The 21,407-nt window shown below is 45.6% G+C and overlaps 1 protein-coding gene across 10 annotated transcripts; it reads left to right on the top strand.

Annotated features, from left to right (window-relative positions):
* The first annotated feature begins 41 nt into the window (after positions 1–41).
* Positions 42–19,838, top strand: LOC149914109 (uncharacterized). 10 transcript variants are annotated; one of them, XM_090127637.1, is made up of 16 exons: positions 42–162; positions 1,641–2,272; positions 4,196–4,263; positions 4,721–4,822; positions 5,760–5,914; positions 6,981–7,116; positions 8,080–8,252; positions 8,725–8,784; positions 9,010–9,105; positions 9,822–9,881; positions 10,094–10,192; positions 10,540–10,617; positions 10,697–10,807; positions 11,565–11,717; positions 12,527–12,643; positions 13,551–14,118. In XM_090127637.1, the coding sequence occupies exons 3-16, from the start codon at positions 4,248–4,250 to the stop codon at positions 13,596–13,598; spliced, it is 1,404 nt and encodes a 467-aa protein (XP_089983763.1). In that variant the 5' UTR covers positions 42–162; positions 1,641–2,272; positions 4,196–4,247; the 3' UTR covers positions 13,599–14,118. The 10 variants fall into 10 exon arrangements, with proteins under 10 accessions (XP_089983763.1, XP_089983765.1, XP_089983764.1 ...); XM_090127639.1 differs by having other exon boundaries at positions 42–516; positions 1,641–1,734; XM_090127638.1 differs by having other exon boundaries at positions 42–516; positions 1,641–1,793.
* The last annotated feature ends 1,569 nt before the right edge of the window (positions 19,839–21,407 follow it).

Genomic DNA, 21,407 nt, shown 5'->3' with positions numbered 1-21,407 from the left:
CGGGCCGGAACTGCCGCTGACCAATGAGAGGCCGGGCGCGGGGCGGATCGGCTGTTGGGGGGGGCTCGGGGTGGTCTCTATTGCCATCGGGGGTGGGATTGGGATCGGAATTGGGATTGGGGACGAGGGATTGCGACTGGGATGAGGGATTGAGATGGACAGGTGGGTGATGGGCTTGGGAGGAGGGACTGGGAATGAGATTTGGAATTGGGATGTGGGATATAGGATGTGGGATTGGCACGTGGGGTAGGATGTTGAATGTGGGATTGGAATGTGAGATTTGGGATTGGGATGTGGGGATATGGATATGGGATGGATATGGGATGGGATATTGGGAAATGGGATATGGATGGGATGGGCTCTGGATATGGGATGGACTTGGAATGGATATGGGATCACAGAACCATAGAATTGCTCAGGTTGGAAAGAGCTTCAAGATCATCAAATCCAACCACAGCCCAACCGTGAAATCTGTTCAGCCGTGCTTTGGTCTCTGTGACGTCTATAAAGGTTGAGGTAAAATGCCCAAAGTAAAAGGAGGGCTACAATCAGTGATTTCCGGGAACTCTGTAGAACTGAAGAACTTCTGAAACAAACTGACATTTCTGTTCAGCAGAGGGAAATTAGTCATTTCAAGATAAAACCTGCTGTCCAGAAAGTCTGCAGATGTATGGTGGAACATCCTCTCTAGGCACTAAGAGCAAGGTTTTTTTTCCCTTTCCCTTTCCCTTTCCCTTTCCCTTTCCCTTTCCCTTTCCCTTTCCCTTTCCCTTTCCCTTTCCCTTTCCCTTTCCCTTTCCCTTTCCCTTTCCCTTTCCCTTTCCCTTTCCCTTTCCCTTTCCCTTTCCCTTTTCCCTTTCCTTTTCCCTTTCCCCTTCCCTTTCCCTTTTCCCTTTCCCTTTCCTTTTCCCTTTCCCTTTTCTTTCTCATGTTGTGCAGACTTTCTCATTGAGTGTCTGAAATGTAAGGGAGATACTCCAATGTAGTTCACCTTACCTTTTTTGTAAATAGTCAATATGGAAAATCCCAAACTGCCGTTCTGAATGGCACCACCCCAAAATACATGATATGGGTTTTTTGTTTGTTTGTTTCTTTGTTGTTTGTTTGTTTGTGGAGATATTTCGTGTTGATGACTTTTATTGGTGGATAGGAGCCTTAGAGAACTCCAGGGTAAGGACTCGAGAACTTTGATCTCATTTGCAAATTCCCTTGCATCCCTCTGGGCATGCTTTTAAGATGTTGGTCTTCCTCCAGAGAGATTTTTATTATTTTTTCCCCTCACTCCCCTTCACTCTGTTCCCTCCCTGTCCCTCTTCCCTCCCCTTCCCCGTTTCCTTAACTTCCCTTGCCCGACCTTACCTTCACTTGCGTTTTATTTTTTACCTTTTTTTTTACTACTGACTGGGTCAACAGGAAGGACGTAGACACCAAGGAAAGCATAAGCTTATTTTATTGCCTATTTCAAAGCAATACGAAAAGAAAGCAGTGCCCTGTAGTGAAAAGATAAGCTTAGCAGGAAAGGAAATAAGCAGTGCAGTGGGTCTAATCGTTACCGCGTCATAATATAACGACATGTAGCGCAGTGATAGTGATTAAGAAAGATGCATCACCAGTTGCCCTGCTCCTTTATCATCATCCAGATTCACAGTTGCTGGGGAGCCCCGGTTGCAGGAAGGATCTGGAGAACCCGTCCCAGCAGTTGGGAACTCATACGGCGATGTGTCCACCCCGGAGGTGAGGTCTGCAGAGCCACTGCAAGCACGTCCAGCCTTGATGCCCTTGAATAATCTGGGGTAGGCAGCAGTCAGGTGGAACGTCCGGTTTCCTCTTTCTCGTTCTGGTTTTCTCCCTGAAAACCCTGTCCGGGGTTCAAGGAGGAGCAGAAAGAGCTGTGCCATCTGTTTTGGTGTAGCACGGGCCTCTTTGGCAAGACTGAGCGCCCAGACCCCCGGCAACAGGCTTAGTCGGGTGACAGACATTGCAGCCGAGTTCCCTTGTGAGCAAGGCTCCCCACCTGACTGTGAGGTCACGCGGTGCAGTGCTCAGAACCCACGGAGCACTCGGCAGAGGTGTTTGGCCGAGTGCTGAGCAGGAACGTGCACGACGCGCGACTGCTGGCTTCCCGCCGCTTCCTCTTTCCCGTGGCGAGGCCAGCGCTCTACCGACGACAAGTGCTGGCCGGAGGGCCGGGTTCGGTGCCATGGCACGGCGCACGAAGCCCGAGGTGGAGCGGTACATTGCCTTTGTGCGGTCCGCCGCCTCTTCTAGAGAGGTGAGTGCCGTGGGCCCGGCCAGGACCGCCAGTGGAGCTCCTGCGGCCTCCCCCGGGTCACGATGGGGGCTGCTCCCTGCCCGTCCCGCCCCCTCGCTCCTCCCGCGGGTGCCGGGCCTGAGGGGTGGCCGTGGCCTGGCCCGGTGCGTGGGAGGCCGGATGGCAGGGGGAGTGGAAGCTGAGGGAAGCAGCTGTGTGGGAGGGCACGGAGCTGACTTGCTGGGAAGATGGTTTGCCAGGGCTGTGCGCTCTTGAAACCGGTGAGCCCTCGGCAGATTTACGAGGAGCCCAGCGCTGTGAGTCTGTACGGATCCCTCCAGTTTTGTGGAACTGAAGAGCCCAAATAGGGGACAGGTGTTCCTAACTTCTGGTTTTCTTTCACGTGCTGCGTGGTTGATATTCCTGTCTGTGTGGCAGCGCTGTGGAAGGTCAGGAAAAAGAGAGGGAGAGCTGGGCCAGTAGAGTTTTGCTGCTGTCCCTGGCAGCCAGATGATTCCCTGCGATCTGGAAACGGTGCACAGATCGTAGAGAGCCAACCAATGCAGTTAGTGGGAGCTATTTAATCCCCAAAGGTGCTGCCCTGCTGCTGTGAGTGGGTTTTATTGCAGAGGCAGCAGATTTGGCAGTGTGTTGCAGAGCGTGAATGCACGCGGGCTGCCGTTCTGCAGCAGGGTCTTAGTGCGAGGCAGCGTGCATCTTCATGTTGAGCTTTTCCAAAGGCAACAAAGTTCTCCTGTGGCTTTGTTGAGCTGACTTGGGTGCTGTTTAGACTACGCAGTGTGGAGCGTACCGCTGCCAAATTCAGAGATGCTCTTTAACCGTTCTGAGATTCCTGTTGGGCTCAACAAAAACCATCGCCTCTCTTCTTGTTGTGCTCGAGGCCAAGTTCTGCAGTTTGGTTTCATCCTTGCAGTGATGCTTACAACTCATGTCTAGCACAGTCAGTGGTGGAAATAGTTACTGGTTTTCTTGTGTTGATTTTGGAAGGGAGGGCCTTTCAAGGCTGCCAACATGTCTGATGAAGTTTCTTTTTAACCCTGTTTACAAGGAGATGTCAAGCATGGTCACGCATCAAGCATGATATGCTCTGGCGTATGTCAGCGTGTCCTTGTTTTACTTCAGAATACAGACTGAAGCTCAGGAGACTTGCGTGAATAACTTCCCCCCCCCCCCCCCCTCCCTATTTCGGGGTGGGAAGAGGGTTGGAGATGAAATTCAGGCGTATCTAGACTACAGAGACTTGTTTCACGTTACTTAGTTTACGTCTGACGTGAAGTTTTTGCTTGTGACTTACTAGTTCTCTAGCTCCTTCATGCAGGTAGAATCTGCTTTTTGGATGCAGTAGTCTATTTCTGATGTTTTCAGCCCCTTCACAACACACACTGCGTGAGTGAAAGGTGAAACGTAAGTCTCCAAAGGTATCTATGGAGGGGTAGAAGGAGGAAACAAAAGTGAAAGTACAAAAAGCAAAGCAGATGGCAGAGCCGGCAGGAGGGGAAGATGGCAGAAGCATGAGCAGGAGGAGCTGGGGTAACATCTTCACTCAGTTTGTAGGATTTGTTTTCTCCTGCAACACTGTTACGTTGCAACAGCAGCAATAACAAAAAGCTCAACTGTAGTGGACCCATTCTCCTAATTTCTTTGGTCAGAAGTGTTTGTGAAATGTACCAAGTATAAAGATCGGTCGCTTGCTTTGCTAGTCGCCTCAGTTTTCCTTCGGTAGCCTCTGCCCGTGATTGGAAACAAGATTCCTTTCTTAATCCCGTCTCTTTCAGAAACAGAGGCTTGAATACAAGAAGTAATGGTAATTAACTGTTAGCAGTGTTATGCGTTGCTAAGAAGAGTGCTCTCCCTGTTCAGTTACTTTAAAAGTAGTGTACGTCTGAAATGTGCCTGTCATGTTTGTTTTCTTTTTCCATTCAGAAATCATTGAAAGGATTCATCTGTGCTAAGCTGTATTTTGAAATAAAAGAATATGAGCTTGCTAAAAGGTAATACGTGCTGATGTACGTGGTTGATCTGTTCTCAAAAGTGTAATAGAAAAGCTAGTTGAAGTAGAGAAATCAAGATCACGATCATGCCATTTCTTAAGGTAGCAGTAAATGGAAGGATTGGGTGCCACCGAAATCCTTCTAAAAGAGCAACTGCATTAGTTATGTGGCACCAAAGAATTCATGGAGTTGAAGTGGCTTTTATTTCATCATATGATGCATCTCGTTCTGTGAGCTGCTGCTTTTTTAATGAACGTCAGTACTTGCTGGCAAATAAGTAGCACTGGTACGTGTAAAAATAATGTTTCTCACATTAGGGTCTAGGTCAAGTATCTAGAAAGAAATGTAGCCCTGCTCTCCATTTGACAGATTAAATTCCCTTTAGCTTTAGCTACACGGTGTGGGGGGACTTGTATTATTGAGAGTATTGATCTTTCTGGGTTTTCTTGCTCTGTAGATATATATCTACTTATCTCAGTGTCCAAGAGAGAGATCCCAGAGCACACAGGTTTCTTGGACAAATCAGGACGAGACAGAAAAAGCTGTTGGGTGTTACAAGGTAAGTGCTCCAGTGACCCCCAGTCACGTCCAGCTTTCTTCCTTTGTAAATGGACTTTTAAAATGCATCTGTGCTGTGCATTCCTTAAGCTCAGAGAGAAAATGTGTTGTTTGTGGACAAATTAAATTGTATGATGTACATTTTTTATTGCCACATCTGTCTATGACGTACTTAAGAAAGGATTCTTTTTTTGGTAGAATTGGCATCAGTTTTTTATTTATTTTTTTTTCCAGTTGATTTTTTCTCTTGTGTCCTGACTTGATCCTTGTGGTAGCTGCTGTGATAGTCTTACTGTTGCCCTTTGGACTAAGGGTCTGTGCCTGCGGTGGAATTGCCTCGCAGGGATGATGGTAATCTAGTTGCAACTGGAAGACTTGACCGAGGGTGTTTTTCAGTGGCACTGTTTGTTTGTTGCTGGTGGTGGTTTTGTTTCAGAGGTAGAGAGGTGCAGGGCAAATAAAGTGCTGATTAGGCAAGTGCATACATGTGAACGTCTCGATCAAAATTCCTTTGTTCAGGCTTTGGGCAGGGGGAGGGTGTGCTGGAAAGTCCTGTTGCCAACAGAGTGAAGCGCTCTTGCCCTTGATGATGTACTTCTTCTTTTTTTCCATAAGTCACAATATTGAGTTAGACGAGAAGTCATAGTCCAGCTGCCTACATACAGCAGTAAGCAGCTGTAGAGGAAGAGGATCTGGTTTTGGCATTCTTCCTCAGTCTCTTCTGAATTCCAGCAGTTATCTGAGTGCTATAATCTAGCGGTGGCCTTTTCAGAGTGAATTCAGAAAGTATTTACTGAGAGTTGTAGTTGGAATATTTGGGTCCGTAGAATGGCCATCATTTTCTTTCCTATTTTCTTTTCCCATTTTCGTTCTATCCGGATTGCAAGATCAAGGTCCCAGTAACCTTTTTTGTCTTGCTTGTGCATGGGGAAAACTAGCATTCTCTGGAGCTGAACCCAATATACAGAAAGATCTGGTGCTGAAGATTGCGGAGCTATTCTGTAATAAAGACATCAGTGATGGAAGAGCAAAATACTGGGTGGAGAAAGCTGCCAGGCTGCTCCCTGGGAATGCTGCTGCTCTCAGATTGAAGGTAAATTCCAGCTTCTCATCTCTGCTCTGTGCCTTGAAGAAACTTTCCGTATCTGACTGGGTGCTTCTGGCATGTCATCTAGTCATCTCTCAGCGTATTTCCTTGGCTAAATTAGTTTAGCATCAGGAATCTTAAATCTATTACATGTTAATTTCTTTGCTGTCTGATGTTTTGGTTTAGCTTGCATGAAAATTGCAGCTCTGGGCTTTCCCACGCGTTTGAAGGTTGACGCATTCAAAAATGTGGGGAAACTGTGTCAGCAATAATATCCAAGAAGTTGAGTTTAGATAGGCAGTACTTGATGTGTCTGTTGCGACTAAGCTGCTTTTTGGTTTTTTGAGTTTAAAAATGCAGAATGTAGGAAGTGCTGTCATTCTCAACGACTGTGTAAATGCTTTCAGTTATGCAGTGTCACTTTGGCACTTAGTTTTATGTAGCACAGCTGCAGGGACACGGAGGTTCTTAGAGGCTTCTGTTGGTTTTCTGTTGTCCTATTTGGAGCAGCTATTCTGTAACAAGGTGTGCTGTCTCTGTCTCAAACAGCCTGACAGTCTTAACTTAGCATCTACAAGAGGCACACTGAAGTTTTTTCCCCTGTTATCTCGTTTCTAAGATGTTGGAGTAATTCCAGCAAGTCTGTAGTCTGTGTAGTGGAGGTGAGCAAACTGTCAGGTAATGTGGATGTTGAAAAGACTGATGCAGGAAAAAAATTAATTATGTTGCCTTCATGTTTAATAGGAGAAGTTACAAGAATATAAAGTTGAAGATGGCTGGAATGAGCTCTTTTATGTGACTCAAGCTGAACTCCGTGCAAGACCTGATGACGTCTAACTTAACATCAGACTTGTTGCACTGTACCGCTCATGCAATAAATTGCAAGATGCTGTGCTCCATGTTCAGGAGGCAGAGAAGAAAATACCTCTGGAGACAAGCTTGGAATGGTGCTCCTGTGTGGTAAAGACACTTGAGGTTTAAAAGCAAGAGCGTAGGGATCATTCCTTAGGTTTTCTTCAAATACCTATGGAATACCTTTATGTTCTCTTAATTGAAACACTGTCTTTAACAGAATGAAATTCAGGAAATTAAATGTAATAACTCCAGTGTGAGTGTGTCATCTCATCGATGGCCTGCTAAAAGCCGTGGAACAGATGGTTCTGATGGTTCTCAGCGAGCACAAAATCTTCAGGAAGCTCCCTTAACAGGTAAGTTGTTATTCCAGAGAAAGCAACTGCAAAGAACTGTGTTTTGTGCCAAAGCCCAAATCCAGCTCCATGGGAAACACGTGGCCCCCCATTAACTGAATGTGCTGCAAGTTTCAAAGCCAGCCGTAATACTGCACAAGAGAATTTTGGATCTGGCTTTGCTACAATGGAAGGTCAGTGGGACTGGAATGGTGAGAAACGAACCCACTGCCTCCTAGCGTGTTGCCTGCCAGAATCCAAGCAAAGCTAATACAAAAGCATCTCTTCAACAATTTTCCTTTAAACTTGAACAAGTAGATGCTCCAAAGACCACTCAGAATTACTTGAAAACTGCTTTTTCTATAGCTGTTCTGTATGCCTAGTCCAAAATAAAGCAAGTGATGAAAACTCTTGTTCCAGTAAGAATCCTAACTTGCAAAGTCAACCTAAAGTCAGCCTACTATCCGTCGTTCAGGTGGATTATTATATACCCTGTAAATATATTAATATATATGATATTTATATTATATATCTGTCTGTTACATTTCAAAGACTGAGCAGTATTCTGGTTGTCTCAGGAGCATGGAACTAAAAGATGACTTCTTGAACAGTGAAAGTTTCAGTAGCAGCTACCCTGGTAATAGGTTGAGATTAGTTAGTAAAAAGCACAGATTTCCCATGAGTAATTTGAAACAAGTCCTCTTTAGTTGCTGTTTATTACTGTCTTCTGGAATTTCAAACACTCGAAGTTATTCAGTAGTCCAAGTTGATTTTTGTGTTGCTTTTTTTTGCGGGGAAACCAAGCCTTACAGATTTGCAGTTCCCATGCCACTCTTAAATAATGGTGCTATTTGAAAAGTTCTAGCCTTACTTTAAGATGTTCTGGATATCATTAGGAAAATTTACAATGTAGGTGCCAAAAATTGTCTCCATATTAAGCTACCTCATCATCTGTTTTCCACAAATTTTTGTTCTTTGCGGTAGGTGTCACAGGCGGGACTGAATTGGAAAGTGAAAGTGCTACTGCTATGGAACCTCAACCAACTCCTGGTGAGAAAAATACAGGACAACTTCTGCAGGATCTTTCTGCATCTCCCCGGGGCACTGGCAGCAGTGCTGAAGGCACTCAGACAGAAGTTAAAATTCAAAACATGAAAGTAAGAATGAAGTCTTTACAAAAGTTTTTGTCACTAAATGCAGAGAATTATTCTCAAACCTCTACTACATGACTATTTTCACTTTGTAACAAATAAAACATGCAGGGGGAAACACCATCTGACTCCTTTCACTGTGCCTCAGGTCTTTTCTAACACTGGAAGTGAGGCACAGATCTTAGGTTTCTCAGGGAGAGTAAGGAGTTACAGCTGTATCCAAACCTGGAAACAGCTTTGGCTAGTAAAATTCCTCCTACCATGTAGGTAAGGATTAATAGATTTCAGGGAGAGATTTTAAAGAGAAACGGTTTATTTTATGGAATGATACTACTTCAAGGGAATAGCAGTCACTTTAGTCACCCATAGTGTAACACCATAAATGAAAGCAAAACCCCATCTGCAGGACAAAATCGGGATTAAGTGAAAATCAAACAGCTTTGGGAGCCATTTCAACTTTTTCCCTTGATTTTTCCAGCTCCTGGAAAGAGAAGCAGCTCTAAGGGAGCGAGAAGCCTGCCTGGATAAACTAAAAGAGGTGTGGTAGTTTAAGGATGCTTATTGCCTTACGTGCCATTTCGCTTGGTGTTTGCTATCTGAAGCCATGATGAGCTTGACAGCCTTAATGCTTCTCTCTTTAAAGTACTTGAAACGTGGAAATGGAAATTCATTGGAAGTTATTTGAATACTGAAATGCCACTTAGCTTGTAGTTGTTTCTAGAATACTCCGGTTAATCATGTTTGAAATGTGATATTTCCACAGCAGGATGCAGAAGTGCAAGCGCTAGAAACGTCACTGAGGGAGATCTCCAAATGTTGGAACAATCTCAGAGAAGCAAATGAATCCTTGAGAAAACAGGCAAGAGGAATTATTTCCTACCATCAGTAACTGTATCAGTCTGAGTAAACAGTGTTAATTGTCTGAATAGGATGTTTGCAAAATTGATGGTTTTCCAAGACAGGAATTGCATGAATGCATGAAATTACTTTCAGACCCTTTTTTGGGTGCATCTGCTCCCATGGTTACTCAGTAGCTTCAGTTGTTTTCAGGACTGCTGATGAAAGCAGTACTGTCTCTGTTCTTAATGTCAAGCTGAGGCAGCAGTTCACATTAACACAGAGTTAAAACTTTCCACTCACTCGACTGCTGAAGCTGACCTAAATGCTGACAGGGAAATGGATATTTACCAGGGATTCTTCGCACTAACTGAAGAAACCAAATAGCAATCTAGAGTTCAGGGCATCAGACTCTGTTTCTCCTGGCAGGTATTTGCATTAACCAGTAGTTCTGGAAGTAAATGCTGACTTTTAAAGGTCTTTTGTTTCTACATGAACAGCCAGTTGGAGTTGCTTCCTGTGTTTCAGAATGCCAGGCAGTGCTGCCACAAGTCAAAGTCATTTGTGTTAGTGTGAGAGGGAGCTGAGCATAGATGGCCATTAGCACATTTCCAACTAGTCAGCTGTTGTGTAAAGTCATAAATAAAAACGAAACCCCATATGCAGGCAAAGTCAGGATGAAGTGAAAATGGAATAGGTTTTGGAGCTACTTCATCTTTTTTCCCTTGATTTTTCCAGCTCCAAGAACGAGAAGATGTTCTAAGGGAGCGAGAGGCCTGCCTGGATAAACTAAAAGAGGTGCGGTAATTTAAGGATGCTTATTGCCTTACGTGCCATTTCGCTTGGTGTTTGCTATCTGAAGCCACTATGTGTTTGCCAGCTTTTATGCTTCTCTCTTTAAAGTACTTGAGATGTGGAAATGGAAGTTTGTTGGATTGTTTTAATACTAAAATTGTAGTTGTTTCTAGAATACTCTGGTTAATCATGTTTGAAATGTGATATTTCCACAGCAGAAGGATGCAGGAGTGAAAACACTAGAAACGTCACTGAGGGAGATCTCCAAATGTCGGGACGATCTCAGAGAAGCAAATGAATCCTTGAGAAAACAGGCAAGAGGAATTATTTCCTACCATCAGTAACTTTCCAAGTTTGAGTTAGCGCCGCTACTTGTCTGAACAGGATGTTTTCAAAATTGATGATTTGGTTTGTCCGAGACAGGAATGGTGTGATTGCATAAAATTATTCTCACCCTCTCTGTTTCTGAATTCTTTAGGCATTTTTTGGAGTGTGATCTTTTATGTTTCTTCTTTATGAAAAGAAGAGAAAGAATAGAACTGTTGTTTATTAAATCACTTTGCTGCTCAGGAGCTCTGTCAAAGGATTTCAGAGTGTTGTTTACAAAAAAAAAAAAGTGTTTTCCATTCACTGATGTTTGAGTCTTTTTCAATTCTTTCAGTTAAATGATGAGATTGTTCAGAAGAAGTACTTGAATGAACAAATAAGGACAGGAGAAGCTCATTTCAGCTATCTGGAAGTAAGGTTTTTTCTTATCTGTGCGTGCTTCCTTCGTAGGTAAGAAGTAAAATAGAATTCATGGTTCTTCTTTGTTGTAGTGGAAACATCAGTTTATAATGGCAGAGATGTATAAGGATACCCGTGAAGTGGCACAACAGACGACACCTTTTGTGCAGGAAGAAGTGAGGGCAGCATCAAAAGGGGATAAGGTAAGAACTGGGAAGGTGAAAAATTCACTCAAAAGCCTTTTGGCATTGGAACATGCTCTGTATACCTGTTGAAATACGAAAACGTAGCTGCTACTTTTTTACATTCTAATAGGTATTAGGTTACAGAAAGAATAGAGTCTATTTGGGGGAAGCAGGCAGTAAATGGAAAGAGTAAAGCTTGCTGCTAAAATTGTCTTCTGAATTTTATGTTGTGTATGTATCTACTTTTTATTTGTTTGCTGTGTTTTCCTCTCACCTTCTCTCTCATCTGTCAAAATCAGATTCTGCTCATCCTCCTCCTTTGTGGTCATCCAAGCTGCGGTCTAGTTTGCTTACAAGAGAAGATCTCTACTAACTAAACAAGTTCACATGAGAACTCCCTGCTGGCCCTTGACACAAAGACAAGTCCGTGCAGGTGATGGCATGGTCACCTGTACCAAGTGGGAGCTGTCTGCAGACTCCTTTTTAACAAGGAGCTGCCCGTATTTCTCCCGCAGCCAGCGGGGACTTCTCAAGCCCTAGATACAAGGCCCAACAGAGCAGGCACGGCCTGTTCCAGATTACTGCTTCCTCAGAGATAATGTCTTCCACTGGCTGCCGGTAACTTCTGTCCTGAGCTTTGTCTCCTTTTCCGTTAAATGATGCATAATTTGTCAGAACTAACGTGCTCTGGCAGGCATGTCCGTCTGCTACTGTTTGGTTTAGAAGGTCGTCAAGTTGAAAGCTGAAATTAGCTGATGATGTGAATGTGTTACAGCTACCACCGAACTCTGAAGTTTATGGGCTCCTGACTGTTCTTATGGATTGGATCTCAGATGAGCACCTTAGCAAACTCCAGAGACAAGAAAGAAAGGACGGTCAGAAACCTCAGTCTAGCGAAAGAACCTACATCCAGGAGAAGTGTTTGAAGGTAAAGGGACTTGAGTTTGCTCTGGTTCATGTGTTTTCAGAGTCACGTATATATCGACTGATTTTATTGTGAGAGTAGAAAAGGTCAGCCTGTTTTGTATAGACCTCGGATAGAGTAACAAAAGCAGAACGACAGTTACTAAGTCAGTATGAATCCCAGCAGTCAGATGGAATGGCTGAGTTGTCACTTATAAAACAGAGCCATCATTTTGAGGGAAAAGAGTTGTGTTCAGTCTCAACTTGCCTTTTATTACCAGTGGCTGGCTTTTGCCAGCTGGTGATTTATCTTGTATTTTGTGTGTAACACTGTACAGAATTCATGTTTTCCTACAGAGATGCTCGCACCTAGTTCAAAATATTTTAATGTCTACATTGGATGTCAGAGTTTCAGTTAATGACTGATAACAGATGATGCTATGCTCTACTGAAAGCCCTTCCTTCCATCTCTCTGGGGATAACAAGGCTTGGAAATCAATGTGGTATTCTGGAGTTCTGCTTTTACTGCTTTCCTTTGTTCTGTGAAGGGTTTGTAGCACTGGTATTGGCCTTGATAGTTGAGCTCACACGCCATATCTCTGCTTTGCATGCAAACCTGTGTAATTTAAAATCTGTCTAAGGAGGGAATTCTTTACCTCTACAGGCCGTGACCAGTGAGTGCTTGCACGTGCAATCTGACAGACTCCGGGAGTAATTTGAGGTTTTGGTTTGGTTTGCTGGGGTTTGGTTTTTGGAGGCTTGCTGTCACTTGTAGCCTGCTCACACGCTAAGCTGACATTCTGCATGTAAGTTTGCCTTTGTGTGTTTTTACAGCTGCTGCCTATGGCTGCGGAGCAGCTGCAGTGGATGCCGTTTGTGAATCCTAAACTACACATGCCCCTGATTAGGCTGATATACTGGTGTGTAAGACAGCTAGAGAATGATATTAAGGTAAATTCTCTGCAGATATTCGGGTATTTTTAATACACATAGAAAGTGGATATTTTCAGGGTGTATGTATGACAGAAACCTGGCTGTCTTTGCTAAACATCAATTTGTAACAGAGAAATGGAAAAGTACAGCAAAAAAAACCCACTTCTCATAAACTGAACTTTTTGAGATCATTTTATTGATTTTTGTACTGTGTATCAAAACATATTTTACATACATATTTTACATACATACAGGTGATTGCTGTTGCAATAGTGTCCAAGCATCTCAGGAAATACATTTTTATAAATGTGCTTAGCAGACTTGGGCGTTAGGAAAGGAAATACATTTTTGTTTACTTTCTGTGCGAGATTGACTGAAATTGATGACAAAATGCGGCAAAGCAGCATGGGGACTTTGGCTTTGTTCTCTGCTGAATGTCCCTCTGAACTCCCTGTTGTTTCTCTTGACAAGGAGAAGCTGTTTTAAATGATCACACTGGAAAGTTTGATTCTGAAATAATATTTCTGCACAGATTACGATGACAATTTGAATTACTGTGCCTTACCCGAATGGAGTTCTTAATGTTCACGTTTAGATCTGTGAATGCTCTTGCAGCTCGTGACTTCAGGAACCTGCACAGGACAGCATAGGTAGCACTGATTGAACCGGGGTTTCCTCTGCAACCAGAGGCAGCTCAAATAACATCAGCATATCATGGGCCCTCTCTCCTCGGTCTCTTTGTGCAGTTGGTGTTGATAAGGCCCTGTGCTAATGGCGTTCTGTTGCTTTTGTAACGCAAGCAGGTTCTGTTGTGATACACGATCGAACCATTTGCTATTTCACACGTAATCCCTAGGGGAACAGAGTAGATGGGAGCTTCATGTGTTTTCATGTTTACACTCAACGTGCACACTGTTTGATACAGGACACAACAGTGGCAGAAATGATGTCGGGACTTGCTGAAGATATTTGAAGATATATGTGAGCCCCCACGTCCTTTTAGCAGCTGGGCCGGCAGGGAGCTGTGCTGGTGTTTAGCTGTGAGGTTTGCAGGAAGAGGCTGTAGGAGTGGGAAAGGCTGCAGTCACCTGGCCAGGTGCATCCAGTGCAGCTGGAGCTGGTCCATGGGGCTGGTCACGACCGACTCAGCGTTGGAACGTGATCATGATGCCAGTGCCACCCCAGTTGTCGGAATGGAGCAAGGAGAAACCCGTCTGGGTGATGATACGGGAGAGCTGTGGTTGGTGGCCAAGAGGAGCTCGCTCCCTCCTGCATGGGTTTGTGACCCGGCGAACTTGAGGTGCAATCAATTTGTTCAAATCAAAAATTGGGCGCAAGTGCAGTCAGTTTGCAACTGAACATGAAGTGAACATGTATTCAGAGAAACCATTCACAGCATAATTCCACACCCAGATCACACATGCGAAAGTGATAGGTATACAGGAGACTGGAGAATTAAATGGGAAAAGGGGGGAAAAGCTTACTTTGGTGAACTGGTAACTTGGTTGCATTTTGGAATATGCATCCTTGGGGTTTGCACTTTTCCATTGCCAGCCCTAGGAATGCAGTACAGGATGGAACCAGCTGAGAGCGATCTGTGCTGCAAAGCCTCCCTTTGGGCTCCAGCACGAAGTCAGGTCTCTCTGGGCTCTGCAAGTACTGTCTGTACATTATGCCATTGCCTAGAAGTTCCATACCATAGGTGAAATGAGCAACAGCCAAGCAAGCATACTTGCTCCAGTTCTAGAATAAGCTGTATGGTGGTGTAACAGTGTATGGTGGTTGCCAGAGTAAGAACAAAGGAGTTGCTTAATGCACAAAGAGTAGCTTTTCAGAGTGACATCTCCACATGCATTTGCAAGAAAACAGGGCCTTCAGGGATGCAACGAGGAAGGCTAAAGCCCGCCTGGAACTGAACCTGGCAAAGGTGATAAAGGATAATAAGAAAGGCTTTTTTAAGTACGTTAACAGTAAAAGGAAGACTAGGGAGAATGTGGCTCCCCTGATTAGTGATGGGGGTGTTCTGGTAACGGGGGATGCTGAGAAGGCGGAGGTACTGAATGCCTTCTTTGCTTCTGTCTTCAGTGAAAAAGCTCCCCCTCGGGAATCCGAGACCCTGGAGGTTAGTGAAAGGGTCTGGGTAATGGAAGACTTCCCTTTAGTCAGGGAAGAGGCGGTCCGAGAGCGCCTGGGCAACACCAATGTTCACAAATCCATGGGACCCGATGGGATGCATCCACAGGTGCTGAGGGAGCTGGCAGAGGTGATTGCTGAACCGCTCTCTGTCATCTTTGAGAGGAGAACAGGGGAGGTGCCTGAGGACTGGAGGATAGCCAACGTCACTCCGGTCTTCAAAAAGGGCAAGAAGGAAGATCCAGGCAATTATAGGCCAGTCAGCCTCACCTCTGTCCCTGGAAAGGTGATGGAGCAGCTTGTGCTGGATGCCATTCCAGACAACTGGAAGAAAAGGAGGTTATCAGGAGTAGTCAGCACGGGTTCACCAGGGGGAGGTCATGCTTGACCAACCTGGTAGCCTTCTATGATGTTGTCTCTGGCTGGGTGGATGGGGGAGAGCAGTGGATGTGGTCTACCTTGATTTCAGCAAGGCATTTGATACTGTCTCCCATGACATCCTTATAACAAAGCTGAGGAAGTGTGGATAGATGAGTGGACAGTGAGGTGGGTTGAGAACTGGCTGACTGGCAGAGCGCAGAGGGTTGTCGTTGGCGGTGCAGAGTCTGGTTGGAGGCCTGTAACCAGCGGTGTTCCCCGGGGGTCAGTGCTGGGTCCAGTCTTGTTCAACATCTTCATCAATGACCTTGATGAGGGGGTAGTGGCCACCCTCAGCAAGTTTGCTGATGATACGGAGTTGGGAGGATTGGCTGACACACCTGAAGGCTGTGCTGCCATTCAGCGAGAACTGGACAGGCTAGAGAGCTGGGCAGAAAGAAACCGGATGAGGTTTAACAAAAGCAAGTGTAGAGTCTTGCATCTGGGGAGGAACAATCGCATGCACCGGTACAGGTTGGGGGATGAGCTGCTGGAGAGGAGCTCTGCGGAGAGGGACCTGGGTGTCCTGGTGGACGACAGGTTGGCCATGAGCCAGCAGTGTGCCCTTGTGGCCAAAAAGGCCAATGGCATTCTGGAGTGCATTAAAAAGAGCGTGGCCAGCAGGTCGAGGGAGGTGATCCTCCCCCTCTACTCTGCCCTGGTAAGGCCTCATCTGGAGTACTGTGTCCAGTTCTGGGCTCCCCAGTACAAAAAAGACAGGGATCTCTTCGAAAGAGTCCATCAGAGGGCCACAAAGATGGTGAAGGGCCTGGAGCGTCTCTCCTATGAGGAAAGGCTGAGTGAGCTGGGCCTGTTTAGCCTTGAGAAGAGAAGACTGAGAGGAGACCTGATCCAGGTCTATAAATATCTAAGGTGTGGGGGGCAGAGTGGCGAGGCCGGACTCTTTTCAGCAGTGTGCGGAGACAGGACAAGGGGAAACGGCCGAAAACTGGAGCATAGGAAGTTCCGCACCAACTTCTTTACGGTGAGGGTGACGGAGCACTGGAACAGGCTGCCCAGGGAGGTGGTGGAGTCTCCTTCTCTGGAGATATTCAAGACCCGCCTGGATGCCTACTTGTGCAACCTGGTGTAGGGAACCTGCTTTGGCAGGGGGGTTGGACTCGATGATCTCTGGAGGTCCCTTCCAACCCCTATGATTCTGTGATTCTGTATTTGCAGGGGTCTGATAACTAATGGGAAAGTGCATCACATCCCAATGGAGGCAGCAGTGTATACGTATCCTTCCAGGAGGTGTGTATGTAAGTATGGAAAAGTGACCCCTCAAAAGGAGGGTTTGAAACTGGGGAACTGAAACTCTTCAAGAGCTGATGCAAATGAGGCAGTCCTCTTCAGGCTTCTCTGCTGGAGACTTCATGTGAGATCCCTTGTCCCAGGGTCCCAAAGAACTAACAACAAGCAAAGGCACTGAAATCACTACAGCGGGTGAGGGCAAACAAGTCAGAGGGCCACTGAATATCAGTGCTTCTGAGCTGTTTTCAGAGCACTGGTTTTTAGTTCAACGTTACGTGCTGCAATTCCCACCCCACTTTAAGCCCCCATCGATCTCTCCTGACTCAGCTTCCTCTACCCCTGTGGTCCTACCTGTGGTGTCAGTAAGGCTTCTCCAGCAGAAATATAGAATGACATGAGAATGTATTGCTTTACTACTGTGTGGAAGGAAAATTGATTGCTCATCCACTGCTAATTAGTTATGGCTATGTGGAAAGCGGCCCTTTCCTGCAGTAGTGAAATAGAGATGCAGTTGAGTTTGATAGAGAGGGGGAGAGACTTATGAGCAAAAACATAGACATAAAACACAGGCAAAAGTGCAGAAATTACAGCTGTTAATGGCATGTACAAAATGATTGAAGAACCTGTTGCTTACCCAGCCCATTGAGTCTTGCAGTAATTGTTCTCTAATTGACATCAATGACAAAATCATTGTTATCGATAAAATAATGGACCAAAGGTTAAGGAGCCAATAATTGAATTTATTGATTATAATGAGCAAAGAACAAAGAGGCAATGCAGCGCTGGGCGACAGGGGACTCTGCGTTCTACCAACTGCCGCAAAGTTTTAACCCGTACGCGGTCCTTTTATGCAGTTCATCTTCAGTATTCGCGTCCTCCCCCGCATTCCTACTGTGGCGTACTCTGCGCATGATCTGGCTGTTGCTAGGGGGTCTTATCTTATCCTGCCTTCTGGTGGTCGTATGGGCCTCATACCCTCTCCTTAACCCCGACTGGTGGTTTCCCTTTTATGGTATGCAAGTTTCCTGCTGTGTGAGGAAACAATTGTTGTTCCTGCATGGCTGCTAACTTGCTGGCTGATTGATACTCAATACAGGGCAAAGGTCATCCTGAGCAAGGCAGGCAAACAGGGGGAAGAGAGATACAGCTCGGGACAAACATTCCTACTTTTTAACAATCATCACTGTTTTCCCAGGGACTGGACATGAGCACAAACACTTTCTATTTGCCACAGGTTTGAATTGAATCTTAAACATCTCTCAAAAAGGAGGAGATTGGAATCCTGGGGATCCCTGGGGATCCTGTTTACACCAGAACAATCAGAATTGCGCAGAGCAATGCTGATTTCCATCTTCTACCCTATGCAGAGAGCTTACTAGCTTGTGTTTCTTCTATGCTTTGGTGGTCTCCAGACTGGGAGATGTTTCTATGAACAACGTCTTTATGCAGTGATGGGGTGGCCAAGGGCTCTCAGTCAATTTGATCCAGTCCAAGTTAATCTGCCTGTAAGGAAAAGCTTATGTCAAGCAAGCAATCTGCGGATTAACTCTGCATTGCCTGCACAATTAACATGCACAGCTGATGGTTCATTCATAAGATTTCAGAGGCTTGAGTGCTTTGTTTTAAAAAATCTGTCGTGGCCACAGCTTTCTTTCAGTGCTGCTTTGTTCAGATTTTGTGTTTTTGTCGCTGGTGGGATTTGCGGCCGCAACAACGCAGTGGCAAGGTGCTGGCAAGCATTCCCAGCACAGTGTGAAAACAAACTCCCTGTGGACTGTTGAAGTCCTGCAGCATTTGTCTTCTGGCCCTTTTTTCTCTCTCGGTGAGCTGACTTGACTTTTTAAGGAGAATAGATTTCACCAAGGCAAATTGATATTTTGTCCTGCAATCTAAAGCTGATTTATGATGGGTCACTTTATTTCCATACAACTTCCGTACAACAAGCAAGTCAAAATGTCAATTCATATTGCCATTCCTTCAAACCTGAACTACTGGGGACCCTTTGAGCCGCTGTTAAAGCCACAGAGCAAAAGCCATCCGGGTGCAATCCCCAGCTGCCCGCTGCAAGAGCAGGAGGACGGGCTCCCAGCACATCCATACCGTGTGCTTCTGGGGGTGCTCCTCTATGGAGAGACTTCTTTGTTGTGTCCAAAGCTTCTTAATCAAAAGCCCTCTGCTAAGTGTCAGCAATGGATGCAGTATTTCCTCCTCTTAGAGATTTGATGTAGGGCCAGAAGCTGCCACTGAGCTGCTCTTAATTTCTGAGCTGTTGAGAGTAAGCCATGTGTGCCGTGGCCCCTCCTGGCAGGACGTGACTCCAAGCTGAGGACCTCACAGCTGGACTCCATCAGCACTTCCTCACTGAGCTACCCCAAGCGCCACGTAAGAGGCAGCTGTCTCTTCTGGCCTGCATTGCATTATACATTGCATTGTATTCAAAAAATAAAGAAAGGAAAAAGCAGTGCAAGAAGAGAGCATTCACCTCTCATGTGGCTGGATTCCAGCGGAAAAAAAGGGAAAATTCAGGAGCAGCTTTCCCTGGCTGCCTGCAGACAAGAAGCCCTGCTGGCCTGCTCCTGGGCTTCCAGCAGAAGCTCTGCCATGGACTTGGCAGCACTGTGCCCAAATGCTGCCCGCTTTGTGCTGCACTTCCCGCTGGGCTGGGAACACAGGCTGGAGGAGCTCTGCATGGCAAAGCAGCTGAGTGTGAGCCGCCTGCTGAGCACCTCGAGGCTGCCTTTGGTCCTCGATGGAGGTTGCCTTAGCATAAGCCTTAGCATAAGGCAATCTGGCTTTCACTGCCTCTGGCTCTGATGCCTCTGAGTTTGCCACCTTTATGAGGATGAGCGACAACAATGCCAACGCTGAACTTCAGGACTTTTTCAATGCTATGTAAAATGAAGACTTAGTAGAACAGCTTAGCAACAGCCCAAAAGGATGGAGGTGGTCAAGTAAGCATTTCCTTCCTGCACATAAATTCAGCTTTGCTCTAAGCAAATTCCTTGGTTGCCTTGAAGCAGCCCAATATCTCATCCTGGACACCTTGATGACCAAACTTGAAATAATGGTGATTTTGGCAGCTGCTTTTTGACACTGAGGATTCATCTGGAGATACGCTGAGCCAATGCACCTATTGAGGTCCAGAGGTGCACTCTTTGTCCTCTAGCACAACGGGAAACTCTCCTCTATGACACTGCTACAGACGAATGATTGGGCAAGTGGTGCTATCCACCACGTTGTGCCATAGGGGTGATGTGCACCAATAATGCTGTGTTGTTAATTTTCTCCACGGTGCCGTAAGTAGAGCTTGCCTCGTCTGTAGAAATGAGGCAGGTGAACTGGAGTGTCTATTATTTGTAGACACATTCTGTGCTGTATAAATGAATTTTTCATAGGAAAACTTTGTACAAAAAAAAAAAAAAAAAAGGCATTGGAGACTGCTTCATAAATAATAGTAACTGGGAACTTCAAACATAATTTGGGGAATGGGTGAATATCCTTTCAGTCCTTTCCCCTTAAAGTTATCCAGATGGAACCCTGCATGCACTGAAAACAATGGTGCTTTGACCCTGGGGAGAAATCTCAGCTGTTATGGACAGCAGCAGGATTGTAAAACACTGAACCACAGCTTGTGTTGACTTCAGTTGTCTTGCAAAATTCAGCTGCCTTTGATCAAATACGATGTGCTGGTATGTTGATGTGTTTGGGATGCATCTCTTGAAAAGTGACATATTGAGACTAGACTGAAGTACAGTCCAACTTGTGAGGGAGAAGGAACACTTCTGTGTCAAGCAGGTGACCTCTGTATTGTCTTTGCTGCACTCTATTCAATGCCAGTTGGGAAGAGGCTCGGGGAAGACATGAAATATGGCAGGAAGTGCTTGAGCAGCAAGGAGCTCGCAGGCATGAGAGGAGCACAGAGACCCACCATCAAGATAACAAACATGGAAGGGTTGAGGAGGGAGAGAAGGATAAGTGAGAGGTCTGGCTGAGCAGACATTGTGTGTGGATGCTGCATTAGACTCTGGTGCAAAGAAACACCTACACACCTGCCTTTCTGTACTAGGACAAGGAAAAATATTGCTGCATCTTATATGGAGGTGAGGAGCAGGGAGACCCAGGAGAGAGCTGTGGGATGTGGGTGAGGCCCTTGGAAAGGCAGGGTGCCCGAGGGGTCAGTAAATGCAGGGGCACTAAAGGTGCCTAAATTGGAGAGGACCTCACAGCCCCACGCCGGGTCTTCTTAAGGTGAGAGCACTTCAATGTTTTTGTTATGAGTGAGACACAAACCGCACTGAAAATCAAGCATGGCCTAAAAGGCTTTCCTGAGCTGAGCCCTTAGTTCCAGAAAATACGGTTATGAATTTATTCGGTTATGAATTTATACGGTTATTGTATTTTCTACCTATTATTTTTGAAATTTCACGTGTATAGCCTAACTTTTAAAACAGCCTAAGAGGCTGGACTCATTCAGGTTCCCATAACACACTTCATGTTCTAGGGGAATTTTTCTTCCCCCCCCAAGCAATAACTGCTTATTTAATACTGCGGCCTTTAATACAGTTATTTAATAACTGCTTAAAATTAGGCTATACACGTGAAATTTCAAAAATAATAGGTAGAAAATACAATACTGTCTAAAGGCAGCATCCTGCGTGAGTGCTCACCGGCAAAGCACTGGGGCAGGAGCGAGGGAAAGCCGTGCTTTGTCCCTCAACAACTGCCTGACACAGAGGCAATTAGCTGGGCACTAATTGGGTTAGGGCTCAAGGGTGTTCTGTGGGCGTGAAGGAGCGAGGTGCCCGCCTGCCCCCAGAGCTGAGAACAGCGTGGGCAGCAGTGAGCTCTGCCCTCCCACCACACCTTTGTGCACGTGCTGAAGTTTCCCCATCCCGTTCTTTGCCTACCACCCTGCTGCTTTTCTGGGCAATAGAGAAGCTGGCTGCTCTCAGAGAAATACGGGGCTGGACAGGCACATGTA

The sequence above is a fragment of the Phasianus colchicus genome, chromosome 31 (genome assembly GCF_987193195.1).
Source record: "Phasianus colchicus chromosome 31, bPhaCol1.hap1.1, whole genome shotgun sequence".
In the NCBI taxonomy this organism is placed as follows: domain Eukaryota; kingdom Metazoa; phylum Chordata; class Aves; order Galliformes; family Phasianidae; genus Phasianus; species Phasianus colchicus.
This window is presented reverse-complemented; position numbering and strand designations above follow the sequence as displayed.

Bases quoted from the DNA above. Each gene is read 5' to 3' on its own strand.
- LOC149914109 (XM_090127632.1), top strand. From the start codon at position 1,602: ATGCATCACCAGTTGCCCTGCTCCTTTATCATCATCCAGATTCACAGT. The intron at 4,823-5,759 runs GTAAGTGCTCCA...GGGGAAAACTAG, and splicing joins AAGCTGTTGGGTGTTACAAG to CATTCTCTGGAGCTGAACCC. The intron at 5,915-6,980 runs GTAAATTCCAGC...TGTCTTTAACAG, and splicing joins CTGCTGCTCTCAGATTGAAG to AATGAAATTCAGGAAATTAA.